Source organism: Leptidea sinapis, chromosome 18 (genome assembly GCF_905404315.1).
Source record: "Leptidea sinapis chromosome 18, ilLepSina1.1, whole genome shotgun sequence".
In the NCBI taxonomy this organism is placed as follows: Eukaryota; Metazoa; Arthropoda; class Insecta; order Lepidoptera; family Pieridae; genus Leptidea; species Leptidea sinapis.
The window spans coordinates 2,302,093-2,321,310 of NC_066282.1; the positions used below are offsets into that span (position 1 = coordinate 2,302,093).

The 19,218-nt window shown below is 33.4% G+C and overlaps 1 protein-coding gene across 3 annotated transcripts in view; it reads left to right on the forward strand.

The window, feature by feature from the left end:
- Positions 1-19,218, forward strand: part of LOC126969470 (uncharacterized) — a 147,923-nt gene that overhangs the window by 122,925 nt on the left and 5,780 nt on the right. For all 3 annotated transcript variants that reach the window (XM_050814915.1, XM_050814916.1, XM_050814917.1), the window contains 3 exons: positions 6,576-6,639; positions 14,051-14,202; positions 15,320-15,424. In XM_050814915.1, coding sequence (XP_050670872.1) covers positions 6,576-6,639; positions 14,051-14,202; positions 15,320-15,424 — 321 coding nt within the window. The remainder of the gene's footprint in view (positions 1-6,575; positions 6,640-14,050; positions 14,203-15,319; positions 15,425-19,218) is intronic.

A 19,218-nucleotide genomic window follows, 5' to 3' on the forward strand; every position in this document is an offset into this window, starting at 1 on the left:
TCTGTCCCATGTTACAAAAAAATTATGAAAGTACTGCAATATGGTTAGTCATTGATCGTAGTTATTATTTTTTTTTCTTTTGTTTTTCTTGTTTGATAAGGAAAAACATGGTTATTGTTTTATCAGCCTTTTGCTTGTGGGTTTATTTTTGTTATATTTTTCAAAATTGTTTTTAGCTTTATGTAACACAAAGTTAAAAGTTTTAGTTAAACAAAGAAGGTATATTAAGCCTATTATATTAAAGCATGCCGAGTTAGCCTATAAGTGGATTGTACATTGTAATAAATAAATCATGTTTTGGAAGTATTAACGATATATTCAATAAATGAAAAGGGAATGAATGAATGAAAATTCTTATTGCACGAAAATAATGTTACAATCTGATCCTAAGAGTTATATTAGCACAAATCCGCGACCTTATCGCTAGTCACCGATTCTTCCAGGTAACCTAAAAGTGAAGGATATTTTTTTATAACTTGGCCAAAGGCAACCAATTAACATACTATAAGATATAAACATACATAACATACTGTTAGGTTAGATATACGAATAAGAGAGGAGAAAAAAAATAGGATTTAAGAACTAGAAATGTAATAAGATAAAGTAAAATAAAAAACAAATCATTATTCAATCCTCAGTATAGTTTGAAAAATAGTCTAGATTTGATAAATAAAGTAAAAAATACCAACCTTCCACCAAATGCCAAATTATTGTCTCTCGATGTAGATAGTTTATTTACCAATGTTCCATATGAACAAAGTTTAAATATCCTTGATGATCTCTTTGAAAAACAGAGGATACATCCCGGTGAAAAGGATGACATCATCAATCTTACTAGGTTATGTATGAAACAAAATTATTTTAAATTCAAAAATCAATTCTATCGCCAAAAGGAAGGATTAGCAATGGGATCACCATTAAGTCCAATTATGGCTGAAATATTTATGGATAATTTTGAGTGTAATTACGTGGTGAGAGACCCACATATCCTGTTTTATTGCCGATACGTTGACGACATAATAATTTGCTGGACAGGCACCGAACGTCAAATCGATCTATTCATTAATAAAATTAATAAGATCCACCCAAAAATAAAGTTTAAATTGGAATTCGAATCAAACCAATCTCTAAATTTTTTGGATTTAACATTAACAAGAGTAAATAATAAATTAGAATTCAAAATCTATAGAAAGCCGTCATATACAGATATTGCTATTCCCGCGTCATCTTGCCACCCCGTACAACATAAACTAGCGGCCTTCCGCTGCTATGTTCACAGATTAATGTCAGTCCCACTGTCCCGTGACAGCTTCGCGAAAGAACTTAATACAATATACCAAATCGCGGTTTCCAACGGCTATACAAAACAGTTAGTGAACAAATTAATTAAAAATAAACAAAAACATTTAATTAATTCAGAACTTTATCCCGTCCCACCACAATCAAATACCAAATATGTGGGTAGTTTGACATATATTGGTCCAATATCGGATAAAATAGCTAAAATATTTAGGAAAAACAATATTAATGTGTCCTTCCGAACGAATCACAATGTCAGTCGAATATGGAATGGCAACGATCGATTAAATAAATCCGAAAAATCCAGCGTTTATAAACTAAGTTGTGACACTTGTAACGGGGTATATATAGGTCAAACAGGTCGAAATTTCGAAATTAGATTATAGGAACATATTGCTGCATTTACGAATAATCATCCCGAAAAATCACACTTCGCGAAACATTTAATTGATGCAGGTCACTCACTCGGAAACAATAATAATTTTAATATTTTATATACATGTGAAAAAGGATTTCGCTTAAATGTGCTAGAGCAATTAGAAATAATAAAACACAAAAATAACAATATTTTTACATTGTTGAATGAACAAACAAATTTAGTCCCATCACCTTTGTTACGTGTCTCTTCCGGGGGTAATACGTCACAACAGCCGACCAATCACAGCGCGTCATTTCATGGGACGAGGGTATAAAAGAGCGGCTTCCGGCTCATTTGATTCAGTCTCGTGCCAGATTTTGGCGAGACAACACGTCCTGAGGATGCCTCGTGTAGAGGCGAAACACGTGTCGAATTGTTTTAAAAACAGATATTGGCGGAATTAACACAATAGAAAACTTAAATAATTTGTATAATTATGGATTTCCGCAAAGTAACGCCTAATTCAATAAATTTTCATAATAAATACATTCCACAGTATGAAACTGAATACATTGATGCCGCATAACAGGTATTCTTTTCTATTTCCTAATAATTTTATAGGTGATAGGGGCAAACGAGTGGTAAATGGTGCCACCACTACCCATCCTTACAACACCAGATAAATGAACATTTCTTTTCAGTGGGTGTTTGCGCTTTTTCTTAAGGTACCCATGTCGTATCATATGATGGTGGAATTTAGCATAGCTTCGTTATAAGTGTGGTAGAGGATACTCATAAGCGACGTCACTGACGTAACAGAGCTCTAGATCAAGATAATTATATGCTATGCATGAGCATGCGGTCAACTAGTTGATACTAATATAATATGTTTCTAACATTAATTTAAATTAGTATACCAAACATTACATATAAAAATAGGTAAAGAAGAAGACGTTGGACGAAGGTTGGATGAGCTTAAAATCTGGAAGAAGTATTGTTCGCTTAGGGTCATAAAGAAACAATTATATAAAATTAAAGAAATTTTTGATCGATACATCTCCTACAATACTTATTCCACGGATCTCAAATATTAACTTCCACAAATAAAATCAAATACAAAATTAGATGCACACAATGACCAATGAACAGATATATTAAAACTCAAAGAAACAAATAAGGTACGAAGAGATATAAACGTTGGTCTGCTCACAGATGAGAAAATAATGACAGTAGATGGAAAGGAATATACCAGTCAATGGAAAGGACTAGAAGGTAGAAGAAATATTGGCAGATCGTATAGCCTATGCGCTGATGACATAGTCAACTGCAATCTTAGTCTGAAGATAGATAAATAGAAAGAAAAACCATTATAATTACAATTATTTACCATTATTACCTATTACCCATTAATCTCAAACGAAGCAACATGTCAGGATTTGATAAAATTGCATATTTTTCCAATTGTCAGTATAATATACATGAATAATAATGGAGGGGTGATAATTTCAATCTACTGAGCCTTATGCTCTTTGATAACAAATATAAAAAGCCAGCCAAAGCCTACAAGGAAGGTAGTTGCAAAAACAATATTACTATAACAGCGTAAGTGGTATGGAGTAACGGTAGTGGGTAGGCGACATGCTGTGACAGATTGTGAGCCCCGTTATCCAACGTATTGTTTTTGTTACATCACGAACTACGATATTACGATCGTTTTGACTACTTTGTCAAAGCGTGATAGAAATGGATTATCATATTATGGATAGAAAATTTAAACTATATTTGGGAATATATGTCAAGAGCGTACAAATTTTACCAAAACAGCGTACGATCAATGATAGATGTTAACCTGCGGTACAGCATGATGACAAACTTGACAAAAAAAATCAAAATTAGGAGTAGAATCGCCAAACGTAATAAATAATTGTGTATTAATGGGGTCTGATATATTTATTAAAACAACAGGAACCACTGTGCCATTAAGAATATGCCAATTAGAAACTCGAATACGTTAATCGAAAAGTTTACGTTAATAGAAATAAAATAGAGGTGAAAGTTGAAAATTATATTTTAGATTTGCAGCTGAGTTTTCTTTGCACAATATGAACAAATTTTGCAACTGACGCGTAAAAGGGCAACGTATTAATAGAAATCCAAGGAAAAAGCACTAAACATTGAGCGCTTACTTGTTTAGTGCTTTTTCCGAGTGCATATTGGTTGTTTTATACCTTTGATAACTTGTAAAGTATACATTAGGATGATAAACTATAAAAGGCTGGATCTACATTTAATACCCAAAATATGATATTTCTATACAAAAAAAGCCAGAAGGTTTTAAACACAAGGTATCCAAATAAACTCATAATGCCCTTCTGTAGAAATGCATCTTTTAGTAGAAATTGTTACAGCATGTCTGTGAAAATATGTAATAAATTGCCCAATGAATTGAATGATTTACCGTTCAAAGTTTTTCAAAGAAGACTACATCAGTGGTTAACAAATAAGTGCTTCTATAGTTTAAATGAATTTTTCAATACAAAATGAATTAGTCTATTTGATTATAATATATGTAAATTAATTTACTTTTATGACATTGAATTTGTTAATATTATACATACTAAATGAATTATTAAGTTATTTATGTCTCATATTATAATATCTTAAAATTTTATTTTATAAATATTAATGATATCATTGTGAAATCCGACATGTTTCGGTATAACAGTACGAGTAGTGTTTACACAATTTTGTAACATATTTTGCATGTCAATTGACGAAACATATTGGATTATCCATTATATTGTTAACATCTTAAGTACCTACAATGTTTCCTGCAAATAAAATTTCTTTAATTTCATTTCATTTCACTGATTTTTAAAAGAAATAATACCAAATAAGAATGTTAATGGAGCCATAAGTAACACAATTTTTATTTAAGTTATAATGAAAGAAATGGTTAGAACGGTGAGTCAACCGTAACAAATAGAGATCTGATCTGAGTTTTCTTAATAATTTTAGAAATAGAAAGTCGGTAGGATAATAGATAAATTAATGTATCTTATGATTGAGCTTATGTAAGCCTGGTGTATTTTCGGCAACGTTGTTGCAAAATTTTACCTTGTCTACTTTAATAAAAACATAATACTTGTAAGTATATAGGTAGTTGTGCCACACTGTTACAATAAAAATAAACAATAATGGAATATTTAAATTTGGAAACTGTCGCTCTTTTCTTCATATTCAATGCGTTTTTTCCCTTTTTGGGCCAACCTGTGTTAAATGTTGTTGTAATATGAAAATGAAGTGGGATTATAAAGAGATTTATTGCTGTCATATTTTACAAATTACGTGTGTATCAAAAGGCAATTATAAAAACCTTTCGTCACACTTGATAATAGTCGTAACTTTATACCGGATATATTTATATATATATATATATATATATTGATTGGTACAATGAAATTTGTCTGTTTGTAACAAAAATGTATCTACCCGTCCGCGTAGTTATTTCATACTAAAAAGGTAGTAGCGATTAAAGGTAGTAATGGAAAAAATTAAGAAAAATACTTTTCGAAAGATACAGATTTTATTTAGAAAAATGATAGTAGCACCAAGTTATTTCAAGAGTCAGTCAGAACTTCCAATTTCATTGAAAATCATAATTTATGATAGTTTGAAAATTTATATAATTATTGCGTACGGCTAATTTTATACAGATATACATTCTTTATGCTAGAGGGGCACAGTTTCCAGTTTAATTTTAAGAGGTCGTGCAAAAATCATTCGAATCTAAAATAGACTTCGCAAAGCAACTATCGTTCAGTAGAAATATTATAAATAATAATAAGGAAATCACGAGTGCAGTACGTGCGCGCTCATTGATCGCTTAGCGGCGTGCCATGGGACAATACTACTATTGTAATAACCAACTTAATATAATAGGGCTAGGCTTAAAGTTTAATGCCCCGCTTGGTTAAAATGACTGCAGCGTAGATAGGCTTGACGCCATAAAACTTGCATTGCATTCAAAGACGAACAGCGTATAAAATAAGTGAGAATGTCTCTTCGCAAATATTGCTGATAATGAAATAGTTTCCTTAATATTAATTAAAGTACAAGAAAATAACTTGAGTTTGTGAATTCTTTTTTTATCTAACATTAATTTATATGTAACATGTGACACATCTAAAGTTAGATAAAGAAATAAGTTGTAAGTTGAGATATATAAAAATCTCTTCATGTGGAGTCTTGCCACCAAAGAGAGAGTCATGGGTGTTATTTTTTTTATTGATATTATGGAATATATTCCACATTTTCGACAATAGAGCCAAAAAAAAGAGCCATCTTTCTTTTGCCTGTTGTTGCATTCCAACTTGTGATTAGTAATGTCCACTGATTATTTGTATAACGTGTGTCCACTGATTATGTGTCCTGCCACTTGAGCTTTGTGTCTTGTACGTAATATTTTTTTTTATGGAATAGGAGGACAAACGAGCGTACGGGTCACCTGTTGTTAAGTGATCACCGCCGCCCACAATCTCTTGCAACACCAGAGGAATCACAGGAGCGTTGTCGGCCTTTAAGGAAGGTGTACGCGCTTTTTTTGAAGGTACCCATGTCGTATCGTCCCGGAAACACCGCACAAGGAAGTTCATTCCACAGCTTTGTAGCACGTGGAAGAAAGTTCCTTGAAAACCGCACATCCAGATGGTGGGGATGATATCCTAACTTGCCTGGCCTGGGACTCCCCTATTCTTTTTATGCCCCGGGGAAAGTACAGGGCAAAAATTTCTTCTGGCGCTTTTGATTTTTGTCTTATTGATGCATTCTCACTTTAATATTTTTGTTTATCTCTAAATATCCATGCCTTATTACATCATCAACGATATTATAAAACAGTTTTGTGTGTTGTTCACAGTGAGCTGTCACTCCTAGACGGGATGGCCAATAGTGGAGGATGGAGCGAGGAACCCGTCGCCAAGGTACGTGATCTTATTTTTCTTGCTGCCCATTCTGAATTGAAATGTGGGTGGAATTTCATCACATATTGATGTCCGATGTTGAAATTCGGCTACCGGTATTAACCCGAACATTTCTTCTGAGCACTCCCCGTAATAAATGCGGTAGAATATGCACTTTATCTGGAGTCGGCCTCCTCGTAACGCAGCGCCGTGATACGCGAACCTGGGTTGTGATCTGGTGTTTGTTCAAATTATGTGGTTACATTCTTCGATTGCTTGTCTATATTGGATCACCACGTGGCATAAAGACATTAAAAACAGGCTTTTATTCAATATCTTAGAAATTTGTAAAGCAACAGTTGTCTGTTTAGCTTATATTCCCATTTCTCCCTTTTTTATTTATTCTTAGTAAATCTACAAATATTGCATAAAATCTTGTTTTTAATAAAGTTTATTTTCGAATTCTTCACAGCGAACTATTAATTGGGATTGGCAATATTTATTGTACAATATTGTATTGTAATGAGATTTTTTCAAAAGAAACCCTGGTGCAACCGTTCAAAAGCATTGTTTATCGATTTAAAAAAAAAACAATTTTAAAGAAAAATGTTATGACATGTATAATAAACATACACAAAATTTCATATGTTTTATAAAGTCATCAATGAATTAGCCTGGGGCTCACTCGATGGTTGGAAATATCATCAATTATAATTCAAAAAGCACTACGTATTCGATTTTATACTTTAACTTTGTGTACCTACCTTATGAAGAGATTCATAAGCCGTAAATATATAAAAGCCTTAAAGACTTCTAACACACGCCACTTCTGAATCTACTGCCAATGTATCAAGGGTTTTTTGGTTAAGACCCGGTCTGATATTGTATTTAAGGCTTTTTTGTAGTAATGAAATTTCAGGGGGAGAAAGTTGTGCTGTTGAAAGATTTTTGACTCGCGTATAGAATTGGTGGACCGTGTTTGGTGCGTCATCGTGATAGGAGTTATTATTTTGACTATACCGTAATAGCTGTGTCAATTTCCTAGGCAGTATTTGATATTTTTCTTGTACTAGAGTACGAGACTCGTGCCATTTTGGTGAGTCAACCTGTCCGGAGGATGCCTCGTGTAGAGGTTAAACACGCGTCGAATTCTTTAAAGACAAATATTAGTAAAAATTACACTAAAGAAAACTCAAATCATTTAGATAAAGCCTTATAGGTTACTCAGAATATTTCTCCATATATAAGAGAATTTGAGGTTATGTTTTAGGAGAAATGTGAAATCAGATAATAAGTGAATGCATCCTTAGCCGATATTTTCAAAACAGTTACAATATCTTTAAACTTTACTAATGATATTAATGTATGATATATTTTGATACAGAATTTTGAAATTGAAATAAGCGATGATTTAGTGTTAAATTTAAAAACCAGTATGTTTTTGTTTTCTCTTGATCCGATAATTATTTTAATTGCTGCTCTGTTAAGTTTATGTTAATGACGTGAGGATTTTGATGTTATGTCGGGTAGTAAGCCGAATTTATGATACCCTTGTCCTATTTAATTAAAAAATAATAATTTAAAAAATGCTGAGAAGTAAAACTAACATTTAAATAAAACACTTTTAAAGGATTAAAACGCGTGTAATTGTAAAGGTTTTACATTAGATGTTTACGTAAAAGTTACATTTTTATTTTAGTTAGTTTAAATGTTTAAATGTTAGTTACACTTTACTCGCGTTAATTAAAGACAATACTAAAACTAACATTTTGTGTAATAAGAAAGTGTCTGTAGGATGTAGGAACCTACAGTAATGTTTCCAAAAGTTTTAAAGTGAAACTTTTATTACATCGTCTCAAACTTTTTCGTCTGTGTGTTGCATGCCGTATGACGGTCGGGCGGCGCCTATAGTTCGCAGCAGCTGACCGTGTAGTGTATAGACTATTACTCATTTGTGCCAGTGCTCCACGCTATTTTGTTTGTTTTTATTATTTCTCATTATCATTCCAATCTTCAAAGTATAAAATTAAGATTGATAAAGCGATTTTTATACACTTAATAGAATATTATTCCGAAAATTTTTAGTTAAATGTCTATAATGTGAAAAAAAGTTTCACATTTACCGTGGTTTCATAAAACCACATTATCCTTTTTTTTACATACGAGACTACATAAATTTTACGAGTGCATAGAAAAATAAAGTGTGCAAGAGAGAAGAACTCTCTCAAACGAAGATAAGCACGATAGAAAAGGAAAGTGAATCTATTGTTATTGTAACCGATTCTGATAGTCAAGTCGTAAACATTCAGGCACGCTTCGAATTAGCACCTTAGTATTTTTTAATATTGAACTACCTACCAACTAGCTATTAAACACGTTGTCAAATCACGTATTATTGGGTTATCAGGAGCCCTATTACCTACTACCAAAATCGAAATACGAAGTTTCAGTTGACGGATCGTACATTTTCCTATTACGAAAAAGTTTCGGATCCGAAGATCGATACGAAGTTTGTGATTAGAATTTTATCTTTCGTTTACCTTATTATTACCGATATAGTGCTTCTCAGCCCCTCGATCAAGGGGTTGAGGGAGTTGCTTTCAGTCTAGCATTATGCTAATGCTCATGGCATTCGTATAATGCTCACAGACTGAAATATAACGTTTCCAAAACCAAAATGATGGTGTTCCCTGCAGGTGGAGGTCCGGATAGGGTACCTGAGATGTATCTAAACGGAACGGTTATTAGTGTTGTTAAGCAGTTCAAATATTTAGGTCACGTGCTTACGGAGAGGCTGCAAGATGACAAAGATATCGAGCGAGAACGAAGGGCCCTCGCTATTAGAGGAAACATGCTTGCGCGACGATTCGCTAAATGCAGTAGGGATGTAAAGACTACCCTATTCAAAGCTTACTGCCTAGGCATGTACACCTGTCAGCTGTGGGTAACATTTACACACAAAGCATTTAGAAGAATAAGGGTCCAGTATAATGATACATACAGGGCCCTTATGAGTCTTCCGAGATGCTGCAGCGCATCAGGCATGTTCGTGGAGGGTGGGGTCTCTGACTTCTTCGCTGTAATAAGAACGAGAATCGCGACATTTTGGAGTCGATTGCGCAGCTCAAAAAATAAAATCCTCACGGCGTGCCTCATCGGCACGACGATATCAGGAGCCCTACCTATATATAAACGATGGATAACTGTTCACATGGAGAATAACAAAAAATAAATTGGACATGTAATTAATATTATGAATTTTTATATCTTTGTATTTTTATATTTTGGACTCCACACCCTTATACAGTGATGGTTTTCTAGTTTTTAAGTTTACTTTTAATTAGAATAAATAATTAATGTTAACTATGGGACGTCATTGGCCTGAAATAAAAGTATTATTATTATTATTATTCCCAAATTCACTTGACATTTACTTTTTCGTTGTGTCACATCATTATGATCGTAACTACAACTTCACTTTTTATGGTTATCTCTTAGTTTCGAAACGACATCCGTCCCCGTCCGCACTATACGGATCCGAAAAACTTTGGTAATAGAATTTCGTCGAAGTTCGTTGTTCTTTCGTTTCGGATCGAAACTTTGGCTTTCAGTTTTGGTAATATACCTCCAGATGGTCTATCAGTTATTGTCACAATAGGTTCTTGTACTTTAACCCTGAACTAACTTAAACTTTAACTTTATATTGACCGACCTTTCATGCATCATTATAGATACAAGGTGGGGTGGTCACCCACCGTGACATCAAAACTGCTGTGCATGTCATTTAATAATATTTAAAAAGAAATTTTCTTTTGGACTCCCATTTATTTAACATTTCGAACCCATTTTTCAGTTCATATTTTACAATTGGACAAAGTCTAAAACCAGTGGGAGACTTCTTTGCACAGGTAGCCCGCTAGATTATGGGCACCACAACGGTGCCTATTTCTGCCGTGAAGAAATAATGTGTATACATTACTGTGTTTCGGTCTGAAGGTCGCCGTAGCTAGTGAGATTACGCTCAGAATTTTTGGGGTTTTTTCAAGAGTCCTGAGCGGCACTGCATTGTAATATGCAGGGCGTATCGATTACCACCAGCTGAACGTCCTGATGGTCTCGTCCCTTATTTTCATTAAAAAAAAATTAAGGTTGGGGACCGAGCCAACGGCCTTGAGGAATCGAGCGGAGCTAGGTTACCTTTCTCGCACAAGATCGCCATTGTTTTAATTCGGAATGAGAAGAATTTTTAATTTATTACAAACATAATACAATTTTCTTTACAAAACTAACATAACTATCTTATATTGAATAGTATTGGTGTACAATTAATAAATTGTCGTACAATTTTTATCTAGACTGTAAAAGTAAGGGGGTATGGTTTTGCACTGTCTAATAGAAATGTAATGTACAAATGAATTTTCTTCTCGTATTCTATAGATATATAATTATTTTATGGAAAAATATAAGCTTTATATAAACCGTCAAGAAATTTTGGCGATTTCTTGGGATTAGCAGCCTTATATGATGCTCTTTTGATTCCTTTGATTCTGGCGCGGCACGAAAATATTGGCGGCGGTGATTACTTAACCCTATTCTTGGCAATGTATCTCTGCAAATACATCAAAATTTGAAAAATTCTCAGTCTATCATTTTTTCGCTAAAACAAAAAATATCTATGAAAATATTTAGATGTTTTTATGCTTTTCGAAAGTACCTTATTTTTTTTAAAGTAGGCAACACGAGTGAACTGTAAAACCCCTTTAATTTATTGTTATTATATGCATGTTTTTGTGAATTTATAAAATATAGTTGTTTTTCTGCCAATTAACGGGTTAATAATAGAAGAAGAACGCTGTGCAAAGAAACATCAACACACACAGACACCACTTGAATTCAATTTTATTAGTAAAAGCACTAAGAAAAGACACCATGTCAATATCAATATTTATACAGAATAAGAAAGATTGTGATTAAATAATACTTGAAGTAAACAAAAGTTTTAACAGAATTTAAGGCTTCTTATATTTGTTAAAACTAGTTAAGCAATAAATATCATTCGAATATGATTCTTATATTCCATTATTTTATATTAATGACCTGATTTGTTAGAGAAACTTTCGGTGAGAGAATACTTTTCTATCACATTTTCGTTATTAATAGCAAAAGTGAAATATGGCAGATTTTTTCTATAGGCTACTTAACAAGTTCAAAACCGTATTAATTAGCTCCTAAAAATGCTATATATTTCCATCTTAATTATTAACAATTGCCTATTTATACAATTGTTATTAACGATACATTCTTTCTATACATTTTCTAGACGTCATTCTGAATCATATAAGTCATCGCTCATATTTTTAGTTCTATCATATATTCAGTTATATCAAGAATTAGCCCGTTTTTGAACTTGTTGACTAGCCTACTAGTATGAAATAAAAATACAACTGCTTTTGTTCGAGTCATACGCGCTCGTTGTGAAAGTTACGAAGTAGTATTTTTCTAACAATATTGTGAACGCAATCGATTTCACATCAATTAACAATACGATATCAAACAACACTCAACTACAATAGTTTCTTTTGCAATTGTTAAAGTATCAGCAAATGGCCTTAAACAACCATAAAGCTTTCATTGACTTCAATTTAATAACACGATAAACTGAATAACACGATTTATAAGTTTTATAAGTGATTGTTAATCTACAAATATAATTTATAACAATCGGTTATTTCGTAGAGAATATGTGTTTTCTTTGTTCCTTAGAATGCTGTTGTCTTTCATGAAATTTAGAGAAGTGTATCTCTACTAATTTTGTGCCAGAAAAGAGCCAGGAGGCTTCTTCGCTGACGATACCGGCTAGGTGTTTACTAAAGCTTTTTTTGCCGTGAAGAAGTATTGTGTATGTTTCTCATCTAGTGAAATTACTAGGCTAATGAAACTGAACATCATAATATGTCTCAATGTGACGAGGTCACAGTCAATTTCTTATTTTCATGAATCCTGACCGACCCTGCATTGTGATATTAAGAACGATTTTTTAAGAAAATAAGGGACGAGACGAGCAGGACGTTAAAGTAATGGTAATTGATTCTTGAAAAACCCCAAAAAATTCTGAGCGGCACTACAACTGCGCTCGTCACCTTGAGATAAGATGTAAAGTCTCATTTGCCCAGTAATTTCACTAGCTACGGCGCCCTTCTGTTCGAAACACAGTCATGTTTACACATTACTGTTTGACGGCAGAAATAGGCGCCTTTGTGGTACCCATAATCTAGCCGGCATCTTGTGCAAATGAGCCTCCAACGTCTTGCTGGACTTGACAAAATACCAATAAGGCTTTTCTTGTATGAATACATAGCGGTACAATATTATCAGTATATATATCTCTCTTACCAGTATTTTGTGTATTCAAGGCATTTACGTTAACCTTTAATTGCCGGTATTTTAGGAAGCTGTGCAATTTGTTCTTTGGCTGTACGTGGAAGAAAGCTCCTTACAAGTCTCTACGTGGCAAAAGATTTTTGTGTGTGGTACGAAACACTCCCCGTGATAAATGCACACAATGATATCATTTCGCATCTCCAAATGCTCCGATAAATGATAAGGGGCTTCCCTTGTATTCAAATTCAAATTCAAATATTTTTATTCAAAATAGGATGTGACATCACTTATTGAAAGTCAAAAAACTACCACCCATTCCAAACAGAATGCCCCAGACCTGAGAAGAATGGGCGCAACAAACTCAGCGGGCTTTATTTTTTTTATCGAATAAATATGTTTACAAAGTAATATTGCACAGTTAAAATGGTTATTTAATAGCCTGAGGGCGGTCACTCCATTCCCAATCTGTGGTATCATTAAGAAAGTCATTTATGTTATAGTAACATTTACCACACAAACGTTTTTTTAACAATTCTTTTGTATAACGTAATACTTTTGTTTTGAACATTTTCTGGGATCTTGTTGTAAAAGCATATACATCGCCCCACAAAAGACTTACTAACCCGACTTAGCCGAGTAGTAGGCATCAGTTTGTCTGTTCCCGGTGTTAACATTATGGTTATGACAGTTTCTGGCAAATTCACTTATGCACATGTGTGTTTTCTATTCATTATCAAGAATATATTGAGAAGCAACAGTCAAGATGTTAATTTCTTTGAATTTTGCTCTCAATGATTCTCTATATCTATAGTTTACTGGATCATGATTTTGGAGCAGCGCAGGAGGCCCAGAGAACATGGCGCCAAACATTCCAAGATGTAGGTCCCACTGATAAATCTGAAAAGATAACGGTCTTAACACGTAAACAAGTGGAAATCTTCAGCATTAACACAAAACTGAATTGTGGAATTCTTCAATGTAAATAGTACGCCGGCAGCATGTGTTTCGCAACTTGTCTAAAATCTTCATTGAAAGCAGTTCACTATTTCAGGAAAAGCAACGACCGCCGATATATAATCCAGAAGACTACGCAACTTCGCTTAAGAAATGGGGGAAAAAACTGAGTGGAGGGAGTTTGTACGACTTGGAGCAGGATCCGAACAAGGCACGGACATTGCCCAGTCAGGGGAGCAAGGATTTCAGGTAATCTAGCAGTCTAATGACCAATTTTCAAATTCTGTCTATATTTTCTTACGTAGCTTACTTTGTGACGCTTTTGCGCAGTTGGTTTTAATTTATTTCATTTAAGAAACTATTGCTTAGTTGCTGATCTCTCCGTTATGTATGCAGATGTAGGATTTTTTAAGTGAATACAACTGGTGAGTCAACTTCCCAGGCCACTAAGCTTCCGTCTACGAAGCAACTATGGGGTGTGGTATGAATGAGAGCGGTTCCCCCTGTCCGCGCCGTCTGCGATCGTACCGACACGCTAGGTTACGTACCGGTACTCGTATAATTCGGCATGTTATGTACGCGAAAAATTTCTCGTGTTTTTTTTAATGAAAATTAGGGATGAGACGAGCAGGACGTTCAGTTGATGATTCTTAAAAAACCCAAATATTCTGAGCAACACTACAATTGTGCTCGTCACCTTGAGATATAAGATGTTAAGTCTCATTTGCCCAGTAATTTCACTAACTACTGCAGACCGAAACGCAATAGTGCTTACACATTACTGCTTCACGGCAGAAATAAGCGCCGTTGTGGTACCCATAATCTAGCCGGCATCCTGTGCAAAGGCGTCTCCCACTGATAAAATTTTGTAAAGAGTCACTAAAAATCACTTCAGACGAGTTTCACCTGAACTTGATACTGATTGAGCTTGATACTCGTTCCAGCATTTGACGAGTCAAAAAAATTGGGTTTGATTAAAAAATTTAAAGAGGTTGATTTAACTTCACGGAACAGCGACTTATTGTAATTTCAATACTAAATACTAATAATATAGGGTCAGCCCACAGTGGCGACTATTTCTGCCATGAAACAGTAATTTGTATAAGTACATTATTGTGTTTCTGTGTGTGGGTCTAAAGAGCGCCGTAGCCAGTAAAATTACTGGGCATGTCTAAAGGTGACGACCGCAATTGTAATGCCGCTCAAAGTTTTTCTGTTTTTCAAGAATCCAGAGCGTTATTGCATTGTGATGGGCCGGACGCATCAATTACCATCAGCTGGTATCGTCCCTTACTGACATAAAAAAATAACGCTAAAGAAACTTTTTTAATTATTAGGTTTTATATTAACTTTGGTTATAATACAGGAATCCTTGTCTGGGCGTAGGCGAGGAGATGAGCCTTCGTCAGTTTGGATCCCCGAGCGAGCTGCTGACGAAGTTGCGAGCGGATTTAAGACTCTCATTTCCCAGGTAATATTGTCATATTATTAAGAGGCAATCTGACCTTTAAATTGTAATTATCTTGACAAAGAAATGGCGTTTTATGGCTCTTACAGAACCCTCATTATTTTTTTTATTAGAAATATAAGTTACTTTTATATACTCTTCATAATATGAGCTATTTATAAGTGGAATGTAACTTTAAGTCAATCCGTTTCGGTTATTAGCGGGGACAGACAGAAACACTGATATTAATACCTTCAATAACTATCACATAAACATCGATATGCATTTAGAATTAAGTTATTATTATCATATATGTTTATTTATGTCTAAAATTAGAGGCATGAGTGTCAAGAAAATAATATGTGAAATAATGCAATATATAAACTGAAACATTTCAAATAATTATTGATTGAGTAAATAAATGTGAAATAATCATTACATTCGCTAAGATCTATCAACCCGCACATACTGTAAATAAATAAAGGTATTATTCCAGTAATATAGTGCGAAATAATTTTCGTGAAATATAAACTTTAAACATTTAATTACGAAAATAATTATTGATGACAGGGTGACCAGGCATCTTAATTTTGTATTTATAAATAATTAAAGTCAATTTATTTCATACAACACTTCAGCGCAGTTTATTGAAAACAAAAGCTGTGTTTTTATTAAAAAAGTTAATCATGAGTTGAACACTTGTTTTAAAAAAGTTCTATTACAAATCTGTCTTTCTATTATTTAGCGTTCAACAGTCTTTAGACATTGCTTATATTTAAACACGAGTCGAAGCTTGTCTAAGTTGTGTCTAACGGGTAGATCATATTCGTAAGGAAGATTTTGATTATATTATGATAACAGATAAATGACATCTGTCAAAAATTGCATTCCGTTCCTTAAATAATTATCGAGGATATAAGGAACAATTATTGTTCCTGTACACTTCAGTTTATGTTGTGCTTAACGACGTTTTAGTTAAACACGAGCTAAACACTGTTTTGTAATAGAAAAAGAAAAACTCCATTTTAGACGTCGTTATTGTTAGGTCACTGTCTAACAAAACACGTGCCTAAGCCATGTTTAAATTATTTTTTTGTAATAACACCGAAGGAGTTTATATTATCAATAAGGCATACCATAACATTGCAATAGCTTACGTATTAGTTGTCATTCTATAATAATTATAATAAATTCTTTATTGCCATACAAATCATTACAAATATAAAATGAACAATTAGGATACGCGATGAAACAAAAGGCAAAAGGAAAAGGCTCAGCTTCACCTGACATGGAATCATGGATTTATGTTTACATGCAGCGCTGTTTTTCAGCCATCCCCTCCTCCCTAAGGTGTTGAGCGGGAGTGGATGTATTGTGGATCCCCGATTACCTAAGTACTTAAGCTATCTTTTTTTATAAATATTAGAAAAAAAAAGTGTTCTGATTACCATTGCAAGTATATGTAAGTGAGTGTGTGTAGGTATGTGTGTGTGCGTGAGTGTGAGCGTGTGTTTATGTCCGTACACAGAAAAAATCTTTTAGAGAAAGATATTTCCAGTGGAAGTGGTTCAGTTTCTCCGCAGCAAGTCGCTTTTTAGTAGAGAAAAATTCTAACAAATATAACTTCATTAAAACAATGCACTGTACAGTTGTTCAAGCGAAATAATAAAATGAGAATTGAACAATAACCACAAATTCCTACAGAGGGATCGTTGGTATGAAATTATATCTAAATATAGAAAGGATATAAGAAGCATGAATGTCGTAACTATTGCAGATTGCAGTGTCGCCGCAAGACACAGCAATTTGCACAATTATAGGGTAGTTTGAAGCGACGCTGTGTATTATAAAAGGATTAAAAGAGCATTCAGTGTTTTTAACGTTTTAATAATAACATACAAAGAGAACATAACATGTGTCGCCGCTAACATCCTACCTATATATGAGTTTCATTGCTACATTGTCTTTGTTATGTATTACTAGTTGACCTGGCAAACGTTGTATTGCCATATTATATACGTAAACCTTCCTTGAGCTTTAACGAATCTATAACAAAAGATTTCATCGGTCTAATAGGTTAAGGAGTTATTAGGGAACATACAAACATACATTCTCTTTTATATATATATATATATATACAGGGTGTCCCAAAGTTATGGGACATGAAGGGAAAGTACCTTAAATATCGAAGAGAGGCTATTTTACTGAAAGAAGACTTTATATTATTTTTAAAAGTTAGTACTTCTACTTACTTACTGTACTTATTAGTTTTTGGCCATTCTTTCGATTGGCATCATAAGAGTAGGGGTGTTTTTTTTTCACATTTAAGTCGGTTCGATTCCCAGACGAGGCAAGTAATTTTTAGAAAATCTTTGAATGCAGAATTACTAACTTTTAAAAATAACATAAAGTCTTCTTTCAGTAAAATAGCCTATCTTCGATATTTAAGGAACTTTCCCTTCATGTCCCATAACTTAGGGACATCCTGTATATAGATAGATTGCAATATACTATCCGTATGTACAATTTTCAATTCAATTATTGTAAGAACGTAGTTATTGATCGTGATTTGCAAGTGGCTTGCTTGAAAGTTATGAAATTCATGTCTTGTGTATATACTTAGTCGGGCCATAAATACTGTTAAAATAAAAAATTAACAAAGTATTACATTTGAATTTGGAATCTGTCATTTTTTTAATATGATTGGTCAATGAGTTTTATCATTTTGGCGCCAATACATTGTACAATATTTTACGATATTAAAATGGCGTGGGGTGATAAAGAGAACCGAATCACTGTGATTGCATTACACAAAGTAGGTATGGCGCCAAATGCAATTTTTTAAAAACCGAACTAAAAAATAGAAAAGAAAATTAAAATTAACACACATTTCTGCCTTATCGACTCTAGATGAAAATTATATAAATTAAAATAAAACTAATTTCTCAAATTGAAAAATAGAATAATTTTATCAAATTACGGCCGTTTCCAATAACCTATCTACCCTTAGGTTAACTTACTAGAGGTAGACAAATCTATCCTTTTACGTTTACTTAAAAAAAAATGGTTTCTCGTTATACAGCACGAGAAACCATTTCAACTCTACAGGAACTGCAATTAGAAACCATTCGTCACCCTCCGTAGTCACCAGATCTTGCTCCAACTGAGTACAAATTTTTTCGAGTTTTGGACAATTTTCTACATGATAAAAAGTTTTTTTCTCTGGAGGCAGTACAAAATGCTTTCACACAGTTTGTCAAATCTAAATAACCACATTTTGATTATTTTAATTAAAAAAATATGTTAAATTAAAAAAAAACACGAATTTCTATTTTTCAGTAAAAATAGGCAATTTCATACTTTTTAACCCCTAAAATAATTACTACATTTTTAAATAAATCGTTGTCGCTAACTCGCAATATAGATTAATATAATATTTATGAGCATTTTATATTGTTCGTTAAAACGTTTTAACGTCATTTAACGCAGTTTCTCCGCTAACATTAAATATTTTACTGCTTTTACTGTTAAACACAGATTATAAGATTTATTTCAGACTTCAACTGGAACAGAATCCGAAAATGTTTTAAGTGTTGAACAATAGCTGTTGAAATGAAATTAGAAATTGAAATGAGACTTAACATCTTATGTCTCAAGGTGACGAGAGCAATTGTAGTGCCGTTCAGAATTTTTGGGTTTTTCGAGAATCCTGAGCGGCACTGCATTGTAATGGGCTGGGCGTATCAATTACCATCAGCCGAACGTCCTGCTCGTCTCGTCCCTTATTAATTTAATTAATATAATTAATTAATTAATAT